The sequence below is a fragment of the Manacus vitellinus genome, unplaced genomic scaffold, assembly GCF_001715985.3.
Source record: "Manacus vitellinus isolate BGI_N305 unplaced genomic scaffold, ASM171598v3 scaffold_24_pilon, whole genome shotgun sequence".
Classification (NCBI taxonomy): domain Eukaryota; kingdom Metazoa; phylum Chordata; class Aves; order Passeriformes; family Pipridae; genus Manacus; species Manacus vitellinus.
In genome coordinates, this window is record NW_021939798.1 from 5,992,110 (window position 1) to 6,013,555 (window position 21,446).

Sequence of the window (21,446 nt, forward strand, 5' to 3'; positions counted from 1 at the left end):
GCCAGATGCTGTTAAAAAAAACCATTGCAACACAAAGTTCCTTAAATTGTCAGTAGTGTATTGTAGTTTGTGGTGATCACAGATCCTCATCTCTGAGAAGGGGCTTAGGAACATGGTATTAACATGAATATTCCAAGCAGCACTTTTAAACCTTGAGTGGCTGCTCACCACATTTTAACAAATATTCCTCTGATCTGTTTGATAGCAAAACCCATACATTTGTTTCCCCAGAGTGCTCTGAGAAGTTTAAAAAGGTATGCAAAAGAAATGTCAGACACCGAGATATGTCTTACTTTCTTAAAATACTCAGAGCTAATCTTGGATTATATTTTATCACCACGAGCTGTCATAGAAAATTCAAGCTATTCTTAGACTACAAAAAAAACCCATTTGAAATTGATCCTTTAGCAAAACAATGTCTCTGTTGCCTTTTTCACCCTTGCTCACAGCTATGTCAGGATTTTGGCTTTTGCTGTAGGTAAAGCTGCACAGTAAGTTGTGGGTTTTTCTAAAGCATTGTTTGCAAGCTGGGAGAACGACCTACATGGTTTGCAAGCAAGTAGATCTCAGCAACTCCTCAGTCAGGAGTATCTTTCTGCAATAATCTGATCTCTGCTATCTCTGAAATTTGTTGCTTGTTTGATTTTCTAGGACTGCCCTTTTAGAGTCAGGCAGCTGCAGCCCCATAAAGTAGCTGTCATTCAACTGGCAGCTGTTGGCCATAGCTGGCTTTGCAACTCCAGCTAAAAGTAGCTCCTCTAACTTTTCTGTAAGTTAAATAACGTCTCAGAAGGCTTACTGAGAACTTCTGAATCCCCATTTTGAGGTCATACATGAAACCAGAGATTCTGTAGGGCTGTTCTAGGAACAAGTACCGGGGACTTGAGGGATCTTGGAATCTAGCTCGGATTTCACCAGTCTTTTTGTCACCTTTCTGTATTCTCAGAAAGAATGTCTGAAACATTTGTAACATCCTCAACTCCTAAAGCTCCTTTTCTCCACCCTTTCCAATTTTTGAATGAAGTATTGGGAGAATTCACACTTCCCCCAATAATCAAATCTGGGAATAAGTTAAATCCCTGTAAGTACAGTGCTATGAGGATGAGAAAATGGTCTTGCTAAGGGTTTAAACCATACATTTAATCCCAGGAATCTTCCTTAAGCTGCTTAAGCATTTAGAATGGGAATGTTAGCGGGGAATGTTTGTAGAACATGGTTTGTAAGCCAAATTGCATGAGGTTGTGGTATATTTTCTGATCTTACTTTAGTCTTGGTGTGGATGTAACTACCTTTGGTCTCTAGAGCCACAGGAAAGCTTTTTTTATTCAGTGGCTTTATCTAGGGATCGAGGCCTGATGTTTACCTGAGACACTGCTTTACTGTATGTTGTAATTAGAGTGTTTTCAAGCCAAAAGAATGTCAGGAGGGTCACCCAGGCAAACCCTGGCATTAGTCACCTGTGCAATGTGAGTTTTGCCCTCTGTGCACCTTGTAATTGCAGTGTGTGATCACAGTGTTTATTCCTGCAGCACGGGCACCGTAATCACTGCTCGTGAGGGGTGGCAGGTGTCAAATAATGGCTCTACGGGGTGTGTTGTTTGCTCTGAGCTTGGGGAGCAGCTCCACACCCTTCAGTGCCAGCTGGACAAGCTCGGCTGTATTGCTGGAATGGGAGTTTTCCCTGGGAGTTACAGGAGCTTCTCAACTGCTTTGTCCTTGCTGGCTCCGTGGTGTGGTACGTTCCCTGTCTGGCAGAAAAGTGGAGACACTGATAAACTGGGCAAATATTTTGCACAAAGCTGGGGTGGTTTCACCTCTGGAAACCTGTGCTCGTGGCCTTCTCCCCGGGGTGTTAACAGAGCCTCGACAGCAGAATCACAGAATCAGTTAAGTTGGAAAAGACCTCTGAGACCATCGAGTCCAACCTGTGACCCAACAGCACCTTGTCATACAGACCATGGCACCGAGTGCCACGTCCAGTCTGCCCTTAAGCATCTCCAGGGACGAGGATTCCACCACCATCCTGGGCAGCCCCTTCCACTGTCTAACCACTCCTTCTGTGAAGAGATTCCTCCTCGTGTCCAACCTAACCCTCCCCAGGCGCAGCTTAAGCCTGTGTCCTTCCGTCCTGCCGCCGGTTGCCCCGGAGGAGAGCCCGGCCCCCGCCTGGCTGCCACCTCTTTTCGGGTCATTGCACGGCGTCGCGCTGCTCAGGTCTGCTAATAAGCTCCTCTCCTCCCTCGGCGCCGGTCCTCGCAGCACTCCCGGTAATTTCCGTCATTCCGGTTGCCTCCGCGGCTGGGCGGGGCAGCCCTGGACGCGCACGCAGCGGGGCGTGGCCCGCAGGCGGTGGCCGGGGGCGCGCAGGCGCCGGGGTTGCGCGGAGGGGCCTGACAGGGCGGCTTCTCGTCGAGAGCTGCGGCGGGGACCGGCGGCGCGGCGGGCGGGGGGGTCCGGGCACGGGCAGGAGCCGGCGGCTGAGGCGGCCGCTGGAAGCGGCGGCCGGGCCGGGCCGCGCGGGCGGGCAGGCCGCGGGAACGCCCAGCGCTGCGCGCGTGAAAGTGCGGCGGGCCGGGCACGCGGCCTCGGCGCCCGCGGCCTTGGGTAGGGGAGGGGCGCGCGGGGGGGGCGCGCACGCCGAGCCCCCGGTGCCGCGGCCTGTGCTCCGCGCTGGGAGCCGCCTCAGCGCCGGCCCCGCGACCCTGGGCCTCTGCTACCCCCGGGGATGGAATAAGCTCTGGGCTGTGCTCGGCGGGAGCCTCAGCCCATGTACCGCTCCGTGCTGGGGACCGCCGGGCCGGGGCTCATTTTGGGGCTTTTTCCTCTGCTGTGGAGTGTGCTTTGCTCGTGGCTCTTGGGGCTTATCTTTACTATGCCCTACAGAGCGCTCCCTAACTTTGCGCCGCTCCCAGGGGCTAAAAGGCTGAGCACCATGTAGGCAGGATAACACCCCTACCTTTATGTCTCTAAACGCCTTTCGGGTCGTGCTTCAGACGCGAGTTTCTGTGATGGAGAAGGACGTGTTTCTCGTAGCCTCTTCCTTCTTTTCTGAGCTTCCTGCCTGACGTTCGGTGTTGGTTCTGTGGGGGTAAGGTTCGACTTGCCAATATAGTTTCAAATGATCTCTGAAGACAGTGATGCAGTCTTGTTAACTCCCACAACATCTGACTCAGACATCTCTTTTATAACCTAAAGAGAAAACTGTTCTGTAGCACAGCTAATAATTGCAAGGGCAATTCATAGATGCAGTGCTTAGGGAAGTTAATTCCTTGTTTTAAAACTTAGTAAATGCCTGAGGTCAAGGGACAAAATCTGAAGGATCACAGATGGTTAATCTTCAAACACGGTGTTGTTTGTAATCCATTTCTATGCAAACTTTGGATATTGAGAATTCGTACCAAAAAAAGACCTTTCAGTTATTATCATCTGTTATGTTGATTAAGTCATGCAGTGTTTTGAGTATTTCATAATGCCAGCCAAGCTCATGACATTTAAAGCTACTTTATGCAGTTTAAAATAAGAAAAAAAATGTGCTAGCAAATAAGTTTTGGCAGAGGTGAAGTTTTTTGTTACCTGATAAAATGTTTTGATCTGATAAGTATTATCTGTGCTTTGTGCTGTAGCTTAGTTTTGTAAGTGATATCTGGAGTTGTCATGCGGTCCTTAAGGAATTTGAATGGCCTTAAGCTGCTGGATTCTGAGTATCTTTTGTGATCCTGAGTGTTCTGGGGTTTATACGTTGATAATTGAATTTAGATTTTACCTCATTCCTTTATCATGTTATACTTCCTTATTTGGCTAATTTGAATAAGTGTTCTGCCCGTGTAATTTTTGCTTTCTATTCTTTTGTCTACAGCCTGACACTTCCATTTCTGCATGTCTTCCAGATGATGTATCCACACATTTTTCTCTCCACCACCCTTAATAATGTTTTGTCCTAGAACAGCTGATGAAGCTTAGGATCTGATTCTTTCCAAAATCTCCCACTAATTGTATCTTCTTTATTCCCTCGCTTTGGCTTTTCTAAACTATCTGTTCTATTCCTGCCTGTATCACTTTCCAGAAGAGCAGTAAAACAGTGGAAAGAGAACAATGAGAAAGCTCTCTCTTGTTTAAAAACCATGCTGTTTGTAAGAGCAGTGTAAAAAGCCCACCTTTGCCTGTGTGGCTTTTGAAATATCTGTTAAAAAGCAAGTGAGAATTGTTTCCTGTTGGCCACAACGGGGAGTTTTGTATTTATAATTACTTATATTCCATCCTGAGCTGCAGCACTACTGCTGCTGAGCATTTACTGTTGGCTGCATCTGCTGCCTTTTCATCCTTTCCCCCCCACTTTTTTTTTTTAAGAGCAAAGGAAGTATCTTGCTCTAAGCCACAGTAAGGTGAGAGATATTGATATTCTGAGAAATCTTAGTCATTCCTCTAGCAAGATCACCTGGTAATTTTTGTAACATGTAATCATTGTATTCATATATTGCCTGTTGTTCATTCATACCAGTCTTATTCCATTTGTAGTCTGCTGGGGTTCACTACAGTAACGTGTCCTGCTGCCCTGCTCTCTGCATGAGGCATGTACAGCTGTGCTCTCAGTGGGCACAGACCTACCCCATTAAGCTCATTTTCCCCCTCGTGCAGTTGATTTGTTCATATTTTAATAATTACGTGCCTGACTGTGTGTGAGAACTTATTTCATAAGGTTATGAACAGCAAATGCTTTCTAAGTGACTTTAAGGGAATTACGTTCTGAGTTTACCTTTCCTGACATTTGCTGTGTCTTGGTTTAATATTTCCAAAGCTTTTCCCTGTTTTACATGTAAGTTTGTTGCCTAAACTTCAGCTACGCTTTTGCCTAAAGTCAGGATGGTTAGTTTTGTTCTAGGCTGCAGCTGCTGTTAACATTGTTACCTGAAAACATCACTGCTTTATATGCTGACAGTATGTATGATGGTGGTAGTAATCCCAATGCATGTGTAAAGAAAATTGCATGATGAATCTCTTTCATCTTGAACTGTGCTGGAAAATTTCCCGATATTGTGCTGCTGCTCAGCTCAGGGAAATGCCAGTGTAGTTCTTGGAAATGCTGCATCAGTTTCTCTTAGACAGTTGTGTGTTAACCCCTTCAGTTAAAAATAATTCTTCACTGGTAGTGCAGTACTGGGTAGCAATACTTGTGTACCCCAAAGAAAGGAACAGTTACCAGCTGAAGTTTCTTTCTTTAGATGTGCCTGAGCCTTTTGATTTGTGCAACTTGCTGTTACATTCTTAGGTTTGGAACCCCAGGTTTTCAAGCTGAAAGATGTTTGTGTGCCCATATAATCACACACATCTTCACACGTGGTGCAGTGCTGTTAGAAACACCCACAGGTTGCTGCCACTGGTATTTGTCACTTAAGGAGGAACAGAAATAGATGCTGTTCACCATAACAGGTATAGGACAGTGTAAGTGCAAGCACTGAGCAAACATTTGCATTTTCCATTACTTCGTACATGGTCACTCGTGTTGCTCCTTAATGTTGCAATAATGGCAGAAAATTATCAATACCATCAGTTAAAAAACCCCAAGAGGGCAGGTTGGAAAGATGAGATGGTGAACACAACACAATAGAGGCGGCAAAGGGAAAATACTTCTGGTGAAGGGAAGTTATTGTTGCTGTTTGAGGGAGTGTGCTGGTGTGGTGTGGAAGACTCACATCAGAAAGGTGCTTCTTCATCACCTTTAAAATTAATTAAGTCTTTTAGAATTACCAATGCAGTTCGGGTGATACACTGGATGACTTTAAATATGTGTGCTGGTGGAAGCTTGGGTACAGTGTATTTATTTCCACCAGTCAGGGTAGCACAGGCAGCTTGGGGATCTTCCTGGCTCCTGACAGCCTTGTCAGTCTTGATGATGTTTCGGTATCGCTGTGTGGGAGGACCAGAGAAATCCCAGAGCTCTGTCCACGTGGGGACTCATGCTAAGCTGGTCTTTTTTTTTGATCAAGGTAAATCCTGTACCTACCTCTTCTCATTCTGCAAGATTCCTGTGATAGAATCTCAGTTCTGGTGTTTGCCTTGAGCTTCGTTTATTCTTTACAGGGAGCTCAAGGTTGGGCAAACATGGGACTCGTGGAATATAAGTGTATTAATTGCTGAGCTGCATTTATGTAAGGCATGTTTTTCTCTGAAATGAGAAATTACTGTTGCCATCTGCTGCCTTTGCATGCAGCAGGGCTCTTTCTGGGCTGCAACCACAGAGCCCGAATTAGCAGGTGCGTGGGTTCACCAGTGTTTGTCAGATCTCTCCTGTCTTGAATTGTCATTGACAAGTACCAGCTCTCTGCTTGTTCTTCAGGAGGATATTCATGGTTTTTAACTTGTATACTGTATTTTTTTTCGGATTGTTTACCCTCTGTGCTATCAAGTGTAGCTGGAGTTAGATTAAATCCTTCCTATTATAACCTGAGATCAAGATTTAAGCCTTTTCAGTGGTTTCAGTGTGTATATATGCTTTGCCCGGTTTGATGTAATTTCTTCTCTGGGCCCATAAGAGATACACAAACCTTCTGTCCCTCACACTGTGCTTATGAATATTTTTTAACGTGTTCTGCTGCTCAAAACCCTGGAATTTCAGGGTGGTTGCTTTTATGTTCGAGTGAGCCCAAACTTTTGTCTCTGTGTAATGTTATTTGAGGACACTTTTTGATAGGCATTTCAATCCCAAGAACCCGGCAGCACTCTCTGCTTTGTCTAACCCGCTGTAGTTAAATCTGCCCGAGCCGTATGAATGGAAGAAATCCATGGATCCCAAGCCATGGGCGCAGGCTGCGTCTCCACGTGTGGTGGGAGCGCAGCGCATCCCCTGGCCCATCGCCGCCCACGTCCCCCGCGGGCCGTGCCCCGTTACATCGCCGTGCTCACCGATGCGAGGAGCGGGAGGATTCCCGTGAGAGGCGGGAGCGGGGCGGGCCCGCCCGGCGCGGCTCCCTCGCGGGCAGCGGAGCTCCCCGAGCCCCGGGGCGCGGGCCGGCGGTGGCTCCCGGCGGGTCGGGGCCGGGCCCGCCCCCGGGGCCGGCGGGTTGGTCACTGGCCGCGGGACGCGTCACTCGGCGGGCCCGGCCCGGGCGAGCGGGCCGCGGGAGGAAGCGGCGGCGGCCGCGCCGGGCGGAGGGAGCGGCGCTGGGCGCGGCCCCGGCCATCGATCCGTGCCACTTCCCTAATGGCCCGTCTCTTCCTCCTCCTCCCCCTCCCCTAGGGCGGATCGTCCCCCGGCCTCCCTGTATGTGAGAGACGGGGCCGGCGCCTCGCACGGAGCCGGGAGCCGCCGCGGGAGCAGCGGAGGCTTCGGGGAGCGCTTCCTGCCCACCGCCCGCACCGCCGGGCGCGGCAGCCCCAGCATGGAAGCCATCGCCAAGTACGACTTCAAAGCCACGGCGGATGACGAGCTGAGCTTCAAGCGGGGAGATGTCCTTAAGGTAGGTGGAGGGTGAGGGCTCGGGAGGTTCCTCTTTACCCCTGGGCTGTTCGGCTGCTCTCTGAGTCTCTTCCTGTCCGTCAGACCTGACGCTCTTGCGGGTCCCCGGGGAGCGCCATCTCCTTTCAATAGGGAGCCTCAAGATCTCCGAAATCTCAGTCACACCTCTCTAAGAGCAGGAGAAGCCGTTTCATTTCGGTGTTAAGCGTGCACCCTGGTCTCTAAAGACTCTCCTCTGAGACTGGAATATTTGAAAACTTAGTCATAAACACAATACCGAGCAGAAGTAGAAGATCATCTCTACACTGAATTCCCCTTATGAGAGGAAGCCCCATAAAATAATCAAGATCAATTTGGTATTCCTCTTCCTTGCCTCCTGCCAAAGATCCCAATATCAAAGAACAGTGATTGGATTATTTCTCGGTAGATAATCTTTTAGCATCAGGCTGTCAAATATTGAAGCTGAGTTTTATCTTCAGTCCTGATGAACTCGAGTGATAAGCTTGTGGCTGAATATTTAATGGATCTGTGCAGATGTAAGTGAATGTTGGAATGCATTAGAGGAATTTTGGTCTATAGTTCTTTCAATATATCAAAGGCTTTTAGGACTTCATCTTGGCTATATTGCTGGAATTTGAAAAATATTTGAATTTCTAAAACTTTAATACAACTGGACACACAGAACAAGCCTAAAATTTTATTTTGGAGGGGGAGTAAAATGCAAAAATCCATAGTGATTTGGCCTCAGTGAAGCAGAGCTCAGGGCTTTGTTGCTTCCAAGGAATAAGACCGTATTGCAGAATGTTTTAATGGAGCTCATTCAGAGTCACTATTCTCTATAAACATTTAAGGTGGTCTTTACCTTCTTAGTGTGATGTCTTGAATATTAAAGTATTTTTAAGCCACTTTTTTCTAAAATGCTTTGAGTCAAAGCAGTTTTGAGAGGTGCCTTTCTGCAGATGTAACTGTGTGTATGCTGACAAATCAAGTCCTGCAGACCTCAGTGGGATTACTCATCTGCTCAAAATTTTTGCCAAGGAAGGGCTTAATTTTTAACTACTATTTTAAGATAAGTTGGAAAAAATAACCTCTGTGTATAAACTTAATATATGTCTTTGGTAGCTGATATTTCAATAACATAACTGTGGCTTTGTTTAAAGCACGTGACCATCAACAGATAAAGGCTGCAAAAATATATCCTGCTTTGAGACTGTTAACTTATAAAATAATTGCATCTATATGCATCCCTGGCCCATAATTGGCCTAAAAGCTCCTGTTAGACCTGTACACCTCACTGCCAGAGTGTGTGTAAATTATCAGAATATTTCCTTTGGTTGTTTTAAACATTTGAGACTGTCAGAATTTTATAACCCTTCTGTGATAACCTTGCATTTATTTTTTTTTAACCTGAGCTGTTTTCTTCTATTTTGGGTTACAACTAATTGCCCTCAACTTTTACAGTGTATTTGAAGTAGAGCACAGCTAAAATCAGCTTGTAGAAAATGCTGAACAGGAAGGAAGAATTAAGTATAATAAAGTTTATTTTAAAGTGTATTCTCAACTCTTTTAGTCTAGTTTGGTGTGGAAGTTTGCTGAAGTACCTGAAAAAATGTCTTCTAAAATTTGTGTTTGTTTAGAAATATGTTCTTATCTAAGAATTAAAGGAAATATAACTTTTTTAGACTTTTTAAAGTTCAGTCTGTGATAAAAGTCTTGCATCTCTGCACATTGGCTGATAGTAAGATGTTCTGGAGTCCTATCCACTTGATGTTCTCCCATAGGTACAAATTTTGTCACACAAATAGACACAAGGTGGTATGTATGCTGTTACACTGCATTTATAACTGTATTTTTCCTGAAATACAGAGGGATTTTCCTACTTTATCCAATACCTAGGCCAAACACATCTTCACAACATCGATGAACCATTCTTTATTCTGTATTTCCTTTCCTTTCAGCTCGTATTCTGAAAATATTTACAAATTTCACATGTTTATTTCTTGTATGCATAAACTGGGTCATAGAAATGGTAAATTCCTCAAGATTATCTGTAAAGTCAGTGGAAACTTCAGGAGTTTCAAGAATCCTTCAGCACATAGCTGAGTTCTGTGCAGCATGGTCAGAGTCACTGTGTAAAGCTGGCAAATTTCAGACAAATAAGCCCAAACGAGTTAGAATTGTTACAGTTCACTTCAGTGGCACTTTGTCATTTTGAAAAGTCTGTTTCACTTCAAATGGGTTTGAGGTTGTGGAAATTTTATTTTCATCAGACATTCCAGATCTATTTGTTGGAGCTCTGCTCACGACTGAGAAATCTCAGGGTATCCCAGTCATGTGCTCCCTGTGATCTCTCTCATTAACCAGGTCAGTCCTCCTGTCCCTGAATGAATTGGGAAGAGAAATAAAGTTGTAACATATTAAATGCACCTGCCCCCTTTGCTCTTGAGGTGTCCCTTGGTGTGCAGTGACGACTTTAACTGTGAGATACCTGTTGTGATGCACCCCCAGACAACCACCTCGGTCTGATGGGATATTTGAGGATGGCAGAAGGTTGGTTTGTAGCCTTGGCCACACTAAGGAAAGACCAAAATCTGGAACAGTGTGATTGCCACTCCTTGGCAGTTCCCGTTCTCTCTGTGGGGAGCGAAGGCAGAGGTGCCCAGTCTGCCTGCTCTGACCTCAGCAGATAACTTGCCTATGATGTCATGTGCCATTACTGCTGCCTACCCACAGATTTGGGACCTGATTGAATAGCACTTGAACTGGAGCCATTAAGCTGGTTGTTAGTAATCTTGTGGCTGGTTTCCAAAAGTGAATGAAGATAGTTGACCTTTGCCTTGCAATTGTAAAACAGCTGAGTGAAGAGGAAAAGTGCTTGGCCTCTTTTTTTTTTTTTTTTCTTTGTGGGCACTGTGTGGTAAAAGCTGCTCCTGTGATTTCTGTAGCCTGGCAGCACAGTGGGTCCTTCACCCTTCTGTAGCAGTGTGTGGTACTGCCATTCAGGTGGTACTCACTGACAGCTTTCTCTAAACCTTAAAGACTCTAAATACTACTACTTGCTGAACCTTTTCCCCAGGGAGGTGAGATTGCTGCTTCCTTCTGTGTCTTCTGAGTACAGCACAGTGCTGCAGCCCTCCAGCTCTGCTCGTTTCCTGTGCTGGAGGTTGCTTCACATGAACTTGATGACTGGCACCCTATGGGGGGTTGTGGGGTGTTTAAGGTGGCCTGTCCTGTTTATTTAAAAAACTAAAATAAGGAAACTGAGGGATTTCTACTTAAAATTTAGATTTTTGAAGAGTTGATGGTTGCCCTGAAGCTTTTTCACTTCTGCTGTATCTATCGAAGTTGGGAGTAATTAACTTCAGTCTCCATGTTTGTTATTCAGGTTTTATGTTCCCCAAAACTATTGGCCTTTGTACTATGTGGCAAGTATTCAGATATGAGGTGTGCTGGTGGTTTGGCAGCACCCAGAGGGGGAAAAGGGAAGAAAAATCACTGTTCTTTGTCATCTCATTGCCATTTCTTTTCTCTACTCCTCTTAAAACTAATCAGAGGTGTACAGTTAATGTCATGGTGCTGTGAAAACCATTTCTGTATGGTTAATGCAGAATTAAATGTATTAATTAGTATCTCAAATACTGGAATAGTTTTGTTTTGTTTTTAAAACTATAAACCACTGCTCCATTTCCTCTTTCTCCTTCTGTCATGGGGTTGGGGCATAGCTGGAAAGTGATCTCCTCAAGAACTGAATAAGTTCCTGTTCCCAGTAGCTGCTAGCATAATTAATTCAGCTTAGAGATTGTTTTTATGAGTAAAATTACTCAGGTGGTGCTTTAAGTAGAAGGCCATCATCTTGAATTTTGAGGTTTTCACTTTTGTGTGACACAAACCAGCTTCCTTATGTGCTAAAAGAAAGATTTCCTTGATGGGATTTTGATCACTTGGCAACTTTGTTCAGCAAAGTCAAGATTATTTTTCCTACTCTGACCATACACTTGAACAGTCACCACAGGCTCTGTCCACATGGGTGTTTGTCACCACACTTATTTTCTTTGTCAGCCTTTAAGAGGATTGAGTGTTTGCAAACAGTTGATGCTGAGATGGCATTTTCAGTTCCTGCATGAAAACCTTTTCTGTGTGTCAGGATAGAATGGAACATTTCAAATAGAGGGAGGAGTACAATACATGAGGGGAGCAGTGTGTCCCTTCTGCTCTTTCTCATCCCTTGTCTGTGACCTCACCCACATTGGCTGTTATGTTCTGTCTGTGCCAGAGAACAGAAATTCATGGCTTGCTGAAGAGTGGTGTGGAGATTTTTCCCGTTTTGGGTGAAATTGTCTTCACTCTTTCTCTCCCTTCCTTACACACTCCTCTGTCATTCCCCATTTTTTTAAGGAGATGGACTCAGTGTGGTCATGTTGATTTTAATACGTGAGAAGCAGTTTTCTGAATTAATGATTCAGACAAAGTGCAAGCACTGTGAGCTTTACAGTGAAATAGGTCAAATATTAGAACAGGTTACCCAGAAAAGTTGTGGAATCCCCATCCTTGGAGATACCCAGGCAGATCCCTGAGCACTTTGATCTAATTAGACTTGCTTTTAGCAGGAGGGTGGATTGGGTGACTTCCAGAGGCCCTTCCAACCTCGATTATTCTGACTTAGCTGTGAGCAGCAGCTCTGCTGTATGTGGTGCTTGATTTGTAAAGGTGCTCTTAGGTCGTGTTCCCTGGCTGCCTGCCTTGAATTAAGGTGATATTTGTCATCAATATGTGATCAATATTGCAGTCTAAGAAGGCAAAATTGTCAGAACATTACAAAGAATCATAAAACCAAGTACAGTTATCTTTAAGGTAGCTGATTTGGCGTGCTGGCAGTTGAAGATCTGCGTTACAAAGAAATGCTGCTGTAAGAGGTTGCATTCTTCTGCTCCCTCCAGCTATTCAATGCCTCTGTTTTAGTGCAAACTTCTCAAATATTTTTCCTCATATATGAGAGTAATCTCAAGATGGTTTGTGTTCCATTAGCCAACTTCTTTAGGCATCAGGGTGACGAGTGTGGGGAGGAACTACTGAACCTCCGCAAGGTGTGTGTGCCTAAAAAAGAAAACACTCGTGTTCTGTATTTGTAAGAGAGCTTGGACTTGCTTAGAGCAAGGTTGTGATGTTAGAGGTGTGCAGAAAACATAAATATGGAGTATTTCACACAGAAGGTGTAAAGTGGTCCTTGCAAGCAGGGAGTAAACACACTCCTCCTTACAAACAGCATCTTCGTTTTTGTTTAGAAACTTTACATGATGATTATTTGAACATGTCACAGAAAACAGAGAAAGATGACCACTGACAGCTGTGTGCTACCTGAGGCTGCTGGAGTTCTGAATGTCAAACAAAAGCTGATTAAAGCTGGTGGTCAGCTCAGCTGTTTTTGTTCTATTGCCTTAACATGTGTTGTGTTCTCTGATAACCAGCAAGACAGTGCTAATTTGAAACTCTGCTGCCTTTTGCCAGTTTAATGCAAGTGCTGTTACAGCCTCTCTGCGAGGTCCAGCTTGTGATATGCTTGGTGTGACAGACTCCTGACAAGTGTCAGCACAGGCAGAGCAGCAAATCACATTTGGGCTTGATAAATTATTTATCTGCTTTGTTCAACCTGCATGTCAAACCGTGACCAGTGTCATGTGCTTTTGGGTTTATTTACTGGCAACACAAAAACTTCGCCTCCCTCTTCAGTGCAGTGATGTTTCTCTCCTGTCAAACTGTCGTGATTGGGAATTGGCTGAGGATTTCAGATCAATGTAATCTGTTATTCTTGGACATCCTCCGTGTTAATGAACTAGCTTTGATTTAAAAATGTTTTTAATTGTAATGGTAAAAGCTCGATCGCAACTCGGGGAAGAAAAGAGGGATTAGGACTCTTAGTGGGACGTATAAAGGACTGGGAATGTATCACAGCTCTCCAGTTCCTGTGCACAGCCCTGCTAACTGGGGGGTGAGGAATCCTGTTTGTAGTGACAGCCAAACTTTCCTGATTTCTCTCTCTAATCAATAAGGATCCAACTAAGCAAGGGGAGATAAGAAATCCAGTTTTTCTGTGTAGAGCTCAGCCTGACTTAAGCAGTGAACTATATGACCCCTTGATAAAATCCCTTGTGCTTTAAAGTTGCCAGTGGTTGTATACAAGAAATCAATAACTGAACCCTAAACCTCAGGGGAAAACTGAACAAAACTAATTCTATTTCTTTGAAAATTAGAAAATTAGGCATTAGTGCCCTCACAACACTGGAGCCAATAAATCTTATGATCTCACATTGAGCAAAAAGGGATTGTCATTTACCAAACCTGATTAATTTTACAGTAGAAATCTGAACCAGAAGAACTTCTAAAGATACATTTGGACATTTTCACAAGTGCTATTATATTAATGTAAGCTATTATACCAATGATGGCAGATTTCCATACTTGCTGTTTATCCCTGAATTAAAACCTTTGCTAAATTTTTAATAATTTTATTTACCCATGTCTTGAAAGACTTGAAAAATGAGAGCTGGTTTTAGAACAACAACCATAAACAACTTTAAAAAAAAATCCAGCAAACACCTCTACACACACACCCCTCCACACTTCAATAAAAGCACATTTAAAGCCATTCACATAGTGGACATCAGCAAAGGATTTGACAACATACATGAGCTGAGTTTTGTTTGAGGTTTTTTTTCTGTGTGACTGTGTTATGTGGCATCACCTTTCTTCTGGTTTGTGGTGTTGAATTGCAGAATGTCCTTTCCAGGTGTGACAGCAGAGGGTTGTTGTAGCAGTAAGTCTGTCATACCCCTCTGCACAGAGGTTTGTGGGAATGTCTGCACTGCATAGCCAGGAGATGGGACTGGATCTTGTCTGGCTACAGCCAAGCCAACTCTCAGGTAGCTGGAGTAGTGGTAACCACATTATGGGATTCATGTGATTTACAGAACTCACAGGGGACGCTGGATGAACATGTCTGAGTTAGTTAATGTCTGAGCAGCTACTCTGGAGGTCTTAATTAGCACGATGTGTAGCAAAGGATAAGCCTATTTCCCTTCTTCCTCCCTGCCCTCACTTGCTTCTTTTAGTGCTGGTGGGATGGGTTCTAGCCAGGGAGATGGAGCTGAGGCTTGTGAATGGAATATTTATATAGAAAAGTGTCCAAGCAAATGCATTCATTCTTTCTCTGGTGCCCAGTCTTACAGACTTAGAAATGCAGCTTTTGTGTAGTTATCTGTTTCACTGGGGCACTGGTGAAAAGAGGCACTAGGTCTCGGTGTTTTATTTTTTACTTGCTCTATTTATCTTTTTTCTAGGAAAGCTGCCTTTGATCTCTATCGTTTCCAGTTTTCTCCAATTCTGTTAAATTCAAAATGCAAATGAGTAGGTGACTTGTATGTGTTCTGCATTTCGAGGCAGATCAGCACACTGATACTGCAGCAGTGCTATACACAAGGTCTTATCTGCAGCTTCATCCCCCAGCTTCTTGCTCTTTCATTTCCCTTGCTGGCCCTGCAGTGGCAGTTAATGTTATCTCCAGGCTGGGCAAACACCAGTGACTGGAAGGGACACAGGGAAGTAAATGTGGTTTTTAGATGCTTTGGCCCTTGGGAGGGAAAATAAGACAGGAGAATACTTTCTGTGATCTTGGGGGTGGGTTGTTTGGGGGTTTTTTGCATTATTTATGTTTGGAGATCCTGTATAAAGTCATTCCTTTCCCTCAAATAGCCAAAACCTCTTTAGACAGACCAGCAGCATTGTCCATGTCAGTCTGTCAAGCCTCGGGCTGTCCTTGTTTGTCACATTTGAGGCTCATGCCCTGTTGCTGAGTATTTAAAGCACTGTGTGAGTGACACAAGCCTTCAACTTTGAAGACATCTTGTAACACCTCCTAAGAGTAGGTGTTCAAATGGAACAGAAACTGTTGTGAAGCAGAATGTCTGTGGTGCAGCCTGAACTTGTTCCCATGGCTTGTATGCATGATTGGTGCCACCATCTGACAACTCAAGTGAGAATTGCTTTAACAAACTTCAGAATGTGTTTTTTTTCATGGTGACATGTGCTAAACACATGGGGTTGTACAGCTGAGCTCTAATGGAGCAAAAAGTGAACTGACAGTCTCCAAAACTGCTCACGAAAATTATTTTTAGGATATTTATTATAGTCCTGAATCCCAGATGCTGTTCTACAATACTTCCTGATTAGTTATGAGATGTATCTGAAATTTGCATTTTAAATGGTTGTGTTCATAATTTTCCTCAGCCTGTATTTCTCTCTTTACAAAAAGAATAGTGTTTTTCTCTAGATACTGAATAAAAGCCCATTTTAAAAATGTCTTAAATGTCTCGAGGAGCCTAAGAGGCTTTTTATCCCCTTAAGGAATAATTGCTCACTCCAATTTCTCTACCTGATCTTGGATCCTTTTGTCTCCAACAGTTTGAGGTTGTGAAAACAAATAGACAGTCCTGGTATTGAAGATCCATCCAGTCAGTTGGTTTTTGATCCCACGGTGGCAGGTCAGGACAGTGACTGGAATAAGGCAAAACTTAGGAGCAGCTATTTTTGTCTAGGAAGTAGATTGTCAGCCTCTGGAGAGTAATTAACTTAGAATTGCGAGGTTCAAACGTTGCTGCCCTTTATAAATAAAATATAAGAAGAGAACAGTTAACAGAGTGGATTTATTCTGTTTGTACCTGCTGGATTGAGCTGCTTTGCATGTGTTCGTGTCAGCCTGCACGCGTTGTTGGGAGCTGCCTGTTGGCTCCACTGCAGCTGGACCTCATGCAGAGAGCAGAAAGCAGGGGTGTTTTTTTTCTAGTTCAGCTGAACTGTAATTATACTGTTAGTCTTTAAAACCTCTTATTTAAATAATTTGTCTCTGGAATTCATGCTTTCTGCATCGAGCCAACCTACTTCTTGCTCTAACTTGTACCTAAAACTCTACAGGTTTACATGTGGAGGGGGGATGAAAAGTGCTGCTGTTATGCAAAATTGTTTCCCTTGGGAGGAAAGGGGGGAATTCTTCATGAGTTATGTATGAGCCAGCAGGTTCCACTAATCATAGCAGCTCTGCTAGTGCAGAAGACTAGTCAGCCCTCTGGTTTGTGAGAAATTGGCACAAAATTTTAAATTCTTGCAACTCTTGCTGAGCTTGAGTTGGGTTTTCCATTATAAGTCCTTATGTGCAGTCAAACTCTGAGTATTCTTTTGTTACCTACAAATCTTTAGCATAAGTATGAAAATGATATTGTAACCATTTGATCTGGCTTTTACTTTCTGCTGTTAACAGCAGATTATGGTCTGCTCGGGAAGAGCTGTGCTTAGATTCCTGGTCTAAGTGAATTTATTTCAGAATAAATAGGATTTTAAGCTGCAGAATTGTGTATCTTTTGTGATTTCCTCTGGAAAATCTGCCACTTCTACTGAAGAGGTGTTTCCCTGAGCTTCTGAGCAGTTCAGGTCTTGTGCTCTAATCTTTACTACTACTGGAGGCATAACTAATCAGGGAAAACGCCCAAATTCTTGGGAGGGGGGAGCCAAACAAGGGTTCAAAGTGTGTCCCTGCAGTTGCAGAAGAAGGGAAGAACCAAATGCACAGAAAAAAATGAGGAGGAAGTGGCAGCCATGATGGAGACAGGGACAGGGAAAACCTTTAAAGGTGAAATTTGGTGTTTAAAATGCTGTTTTTCCCAAGCTGCTTTCAAATAATGCTTGAAGTTTGGTGACATGAACATTGGCTTGACAAACATGCCTCGTCCAGGCAGTGTCAGGAAAGCCTGTTGTGCATGTATTCCACAGCTAAATTTTATGTGTCTGTAACATTTTGCATACCCTCAAAGACTACTTTGACAAGACGTGTCCTTAACCCTGGAAGTGATAAAGTGTGGGCTGCAGTTCAGCCCTGCTGACCACTGGAATGGAGGAAGCAGAAGTTGCTTTTGCTTCCTCCTTGCCTTCACTTCTGTCCTTATTTCTTAAAATACATCTTGCACCAACGCCTCTGCCCTACCTCTCATGAAACTACAGTTTGTCCAAAACTGTGTGGGTTTGTCTGGTGTGGCTGTTTGTGTCAGGGTGTTTAAACTTTATTCCAGCATCAAGCTGTCTCGATTCTTCCTTATTCCTTACTAGAAAGGGATACATTCCTCGTTTTTTCCCCCTGAAAATTGCCCATTAGGTTGAGTGTCACTTGCTCCCTGCTGGGTGGACAGATAAAGACTGTTGGGACTCGCCCTAAAATCATGGAATCCTTTAGGTTGGAAAAGACCTCTAAGATCATCCAGTCCAGCCTTCCTGCTTAGGAAAACTCAGGGTGAAACCAGCAACTTTCTCTCCAGGGTCACAAAAAATAAAGATAACCAAAGTGATTATAGTTGACCCACATTTCCTGGCTTCCACCCCTTCCCTTTACAGCTTGTTATGTCTGGGAATCTTGCAAGCTGTTACCTTCTCTCCCTTTAGGTAATGTAAAAAGGAAGGGCCTGAGTAAAAAGAGGCTTCCAATGTTTCTGTAAACTCTATTGAGCTTTCTTTTCTTTGAAAAGTTTGTGTTTCAGTCCACCTGTCTGTTTGGATTACAAACACCTGCATGATGTCGCAGTGAGATTAGAGACTGGTGATGCTATTTGCATTGTGAGTAATAAGTTCACCCTAAAGCTTGTTTGTTGGGAAGAAAAATTATTTTTAACTTGCAAAAAAGGCTGAAATTATTAAACACAGGGCAATATGCTGATAAAAGAGCTGCTCTGCAGTCTGGTCAGCTACTGAAAACTGCCCATGGGTGACTTTTGTGAGCTGCAGGTTCACATTTGTGGAGGTGTATGAGCTACCCCCAGGGTATCATTCTGAACCCTTCGGGGCTCCCTAGTTTAAAATTCTCACAAAGCAAATACAGTTATACCATTTTCTTAGTTTGCTTTGAATCTAACAGGATTTAGCTGTTCCTGATCAGGATTGCAGTCCAGAATGAGAAGTCTGGCCATATCTAATGAAAATCTTCTAAAAGAACATTTTTCCCCCTCAGTCATGGTTCCCAAAATTCCTAATTTACTAACTAGAGGGGAGAGGGCATCATCCAAATGGGTGAAAACAAGCTCTGGGGTCCTAATGGCAGGGATCAGATAACCCTGCTGGGGTGTGCTTGGCTTTGCAAGGTTTTTCAGCACTCAGACAGATCTGAGCTGACCTTTCACGTGGCCCTTGGACTGTGCTGCCAGTTACCTGTATTAGTCAGCTTTCTCCCACTCACTGTTCATTGCCACAGATCATATTCAGTTTATTGTACCTCTGTAATGGATTATGCTTTAAGCTTCCTGCTTTGGAAGTAAGTTCTCCCCTTCACAATGTTGAAATCCTGTCCTGTATCGTTCTGGGAGCAGTTCCCATCTGAAGTGAACTATGCAATTTTCACAGTGAAAAGTAATGGAGAACTCTTTACACATGAACTGTTCCTCTTTTCTTCTCTGGATATTACCATTCTAGACTGGGTTAGATGGGCCCCTCCAGTGCTGGCTGTGTTGGTGAAACATTTAGCACTGGACATCATCTTCCTCCTTGTGTAAGGTCTTGGCTTCCTGCAGTGGAGCTGCAGTGACTCACTCAGCTGGAGGCTGTGTCTGGGCTATTGTGTTCCAGCAGCCACTGATGGCCACACCTTCTCTGCATCTTTCTAAACTCATTTTGAGTCCATCTGTACATTACAGCATGAAAGCTCCCTAATGTGAACATGTACTGTGTGGAATAAAGTTACTTTTTTTTAGTTCGTTTTAGTATTTTTTGAGATGGTTGAGAGCAGGTATTCAGAGTATTCAGGGGCTGACACAGAATAGATTTACAGTGTCAAAATACTTGTTTCTTAACAGAATGTTAGGGAACATTTCTGATTAGTTTTCATATTACTGCCCCCTTGATTCTGTTATATTTGCTGAGGAGTAATAGTTTAAGGCCTGCAGCTTCATATAGTTACAGTTCTTTGGGGGTTTTGGTTGTGTTTTTCCTCACGTGTTCCTTTGCATGTTGTATTTAATCTGACATTTATCACTTGGTCTCTTAGTATTAAAAGTTTTCAGTGCAACTGATGAATTTTAAGATTTCTGTACACTTATCACTGCCCTGATGAACTTTGCCCCTTCAGCCCTGTGTCCCCTTCTTGGGTCACTGCTGAAGCTGCAGCCAGTCCTGGATGCTGTGGCACAGCCTCCCTGCCCTGCAACACTGACCCTTTGGTTTCAGTGCTAACCTCATGTCAAGCCACCAAGGGCAGGGTTCTGGTGTTGTTAATGAGTACATTTGTGGGGATGAGCAGCCAAAAGCATGAGTTGTTGTTTTTTTAACTGTGAAGCAGCCCACATAAAACTTAGAAAAGCCTTGCAACTGTTCTAGTTTGTATCAATGAGTGATTCATCTGTCCTCTATATGGAGTTATATTTTTACTCTTTCTTGCCACTGATTAAGTGGAGGTCTGAGGTGAAGATTGCTCTTTGCTTTTATAGCTTTGCCAGAAGAGCCCAGCCTCCCAACAGCTGCCTGAGAGTCAACTTAATTGGATACTCCCTGTGTTTCCAGGGAGGCTTTATGGCTGTGGACTGGCAATATTGCTGCAAACCAGCTGGGACCAACCAGCATCTGTCCTGGTGCAGGATATGCATGTTAGTATTTTTAGATAAGGCCTGATCCTGCTTGGTGAGTACATCACTTCCACATATCGAGGTCTTCCCAGAACTCCTCTTTTGGGGAAGTTTTTGAATGTGTCCACACTAATGCATGGTCTGAAAATCCTGTTTTGTTGTGTAGGAGGGATTGACCCCTTGTCAAGGCCCTGGGGGGAGGTTTTTGTTGTCAAGGCATTGATCTCCTGATTGGAATCTCCCAGCAAGGGAGGGAGGGGTTTAGTGCCTTAGCTTTTACTGAGACTTACAATGGAGATACTGTACTACTATAATTTAATTGGGAGCTTAAAATTAGTCTGTGGTCAAAGAATATACCCTGGGGTTTCAGGGACCTGCATTGTGATATCCCTTCCAGGTTATTGCAATGGAGCCATAACGAGTTCTATTCTTGTTTTAATTTGTTCTTGACCTGGAACAGTTCTTCTAATTTGAGACACTAATTAGGAGATGGTTTTAGTTATCTCTGATCTTTTCCATGAAGAATCTTGTGCCTCAGCTGTCTTGACTTAAAGATTCTGGAGTAAGTTACTGCTTTTGGCATTTAGTATCTGCATTTCTGCATTATTCATATAAGGGGACTCTTTGATTTTTCCTTTTTGCCCATAAGCCAAAAGACCAGCAATAGACTTTTCTTGTAGAGATTGTTGGTGTTTTAAACAGTATGTTACATTAAAGAAAAAGGCAGCATTTATCAGTTTCATATATCTCTATTCCTTTGAAATATTGTAAGTAGTGCCTCTTTTTAAATTTAAAGAATCATTCCTGTATTAGGATACTGGTTTTCTTCCTGACCCTGAGTAACTTTGGACTAGTGTTTCATATCCCAGTCCGTGTGATAATGATCTACAGATACTGTTGTAGGCTCAGTCTGTTAAAGATACAAAGTTCTACTCTTTGTATGAGTAAGTTCAATTTAAATGCTTTATTTTCCTTTTATGGAGAGAGTTGGTCATGAACAAATGTTTTATTGGCTCTGAAGTGAAAGAGGAACTTCATTACACAAGGGGAATTTTTTTAAGAATCACTTTGACGTGCAGATGTTGCCCCCCCTTTTTTATTCTTCTTATGCTCCTCATTTTCCCCCTCTCTCCTTCCCTCCAGTGTGTAATTCAGAAGTTTACTTTGAGTAAGGCCCCACAGCTGTGATTTTGGACTTTTTCTGAGGTAGAATGAAAGTCAAATTTGCTTTGGAGTTCTTGGGCTTTGCACTTTCCCAGTTTGAGTCAGAGTGGGAATGGTGTTTTGGCACTGGAATGAGTGGATGTCACAGACCATCAGCAGCTCTCTGGCACATGTGTGGTCCTTTC

At 43.7% G+C, this 21,446-nt stretch overlaps 1 protein-coding gene across 1 annotated transcript in view; it reads left to right on the plus strand.

Annotated features, from left to right (window-relative positions):
• The first annotated feature begins 7,281 nt into the window (after window positions 1–7,281).
• GRB2 (growth factor receptor bound protein 2) overlaps window positions 7,282–21,446 on the plus strand; it is a 44,530-nt gene continuing 30,365 nt past the window's right edge. The window contains exon 1 of the mRNA XM_029960006.1: window positions 7,282–7,454. Coding sequence (XP_029815866.1) covers window positions 7,377–7,454 — 78 coding nt within the window. The 5' untranslated portion in view covers window positions 7,282–7,376. The remainder of the gene's footprint in view (window positions 7,455–21,446) is intronic.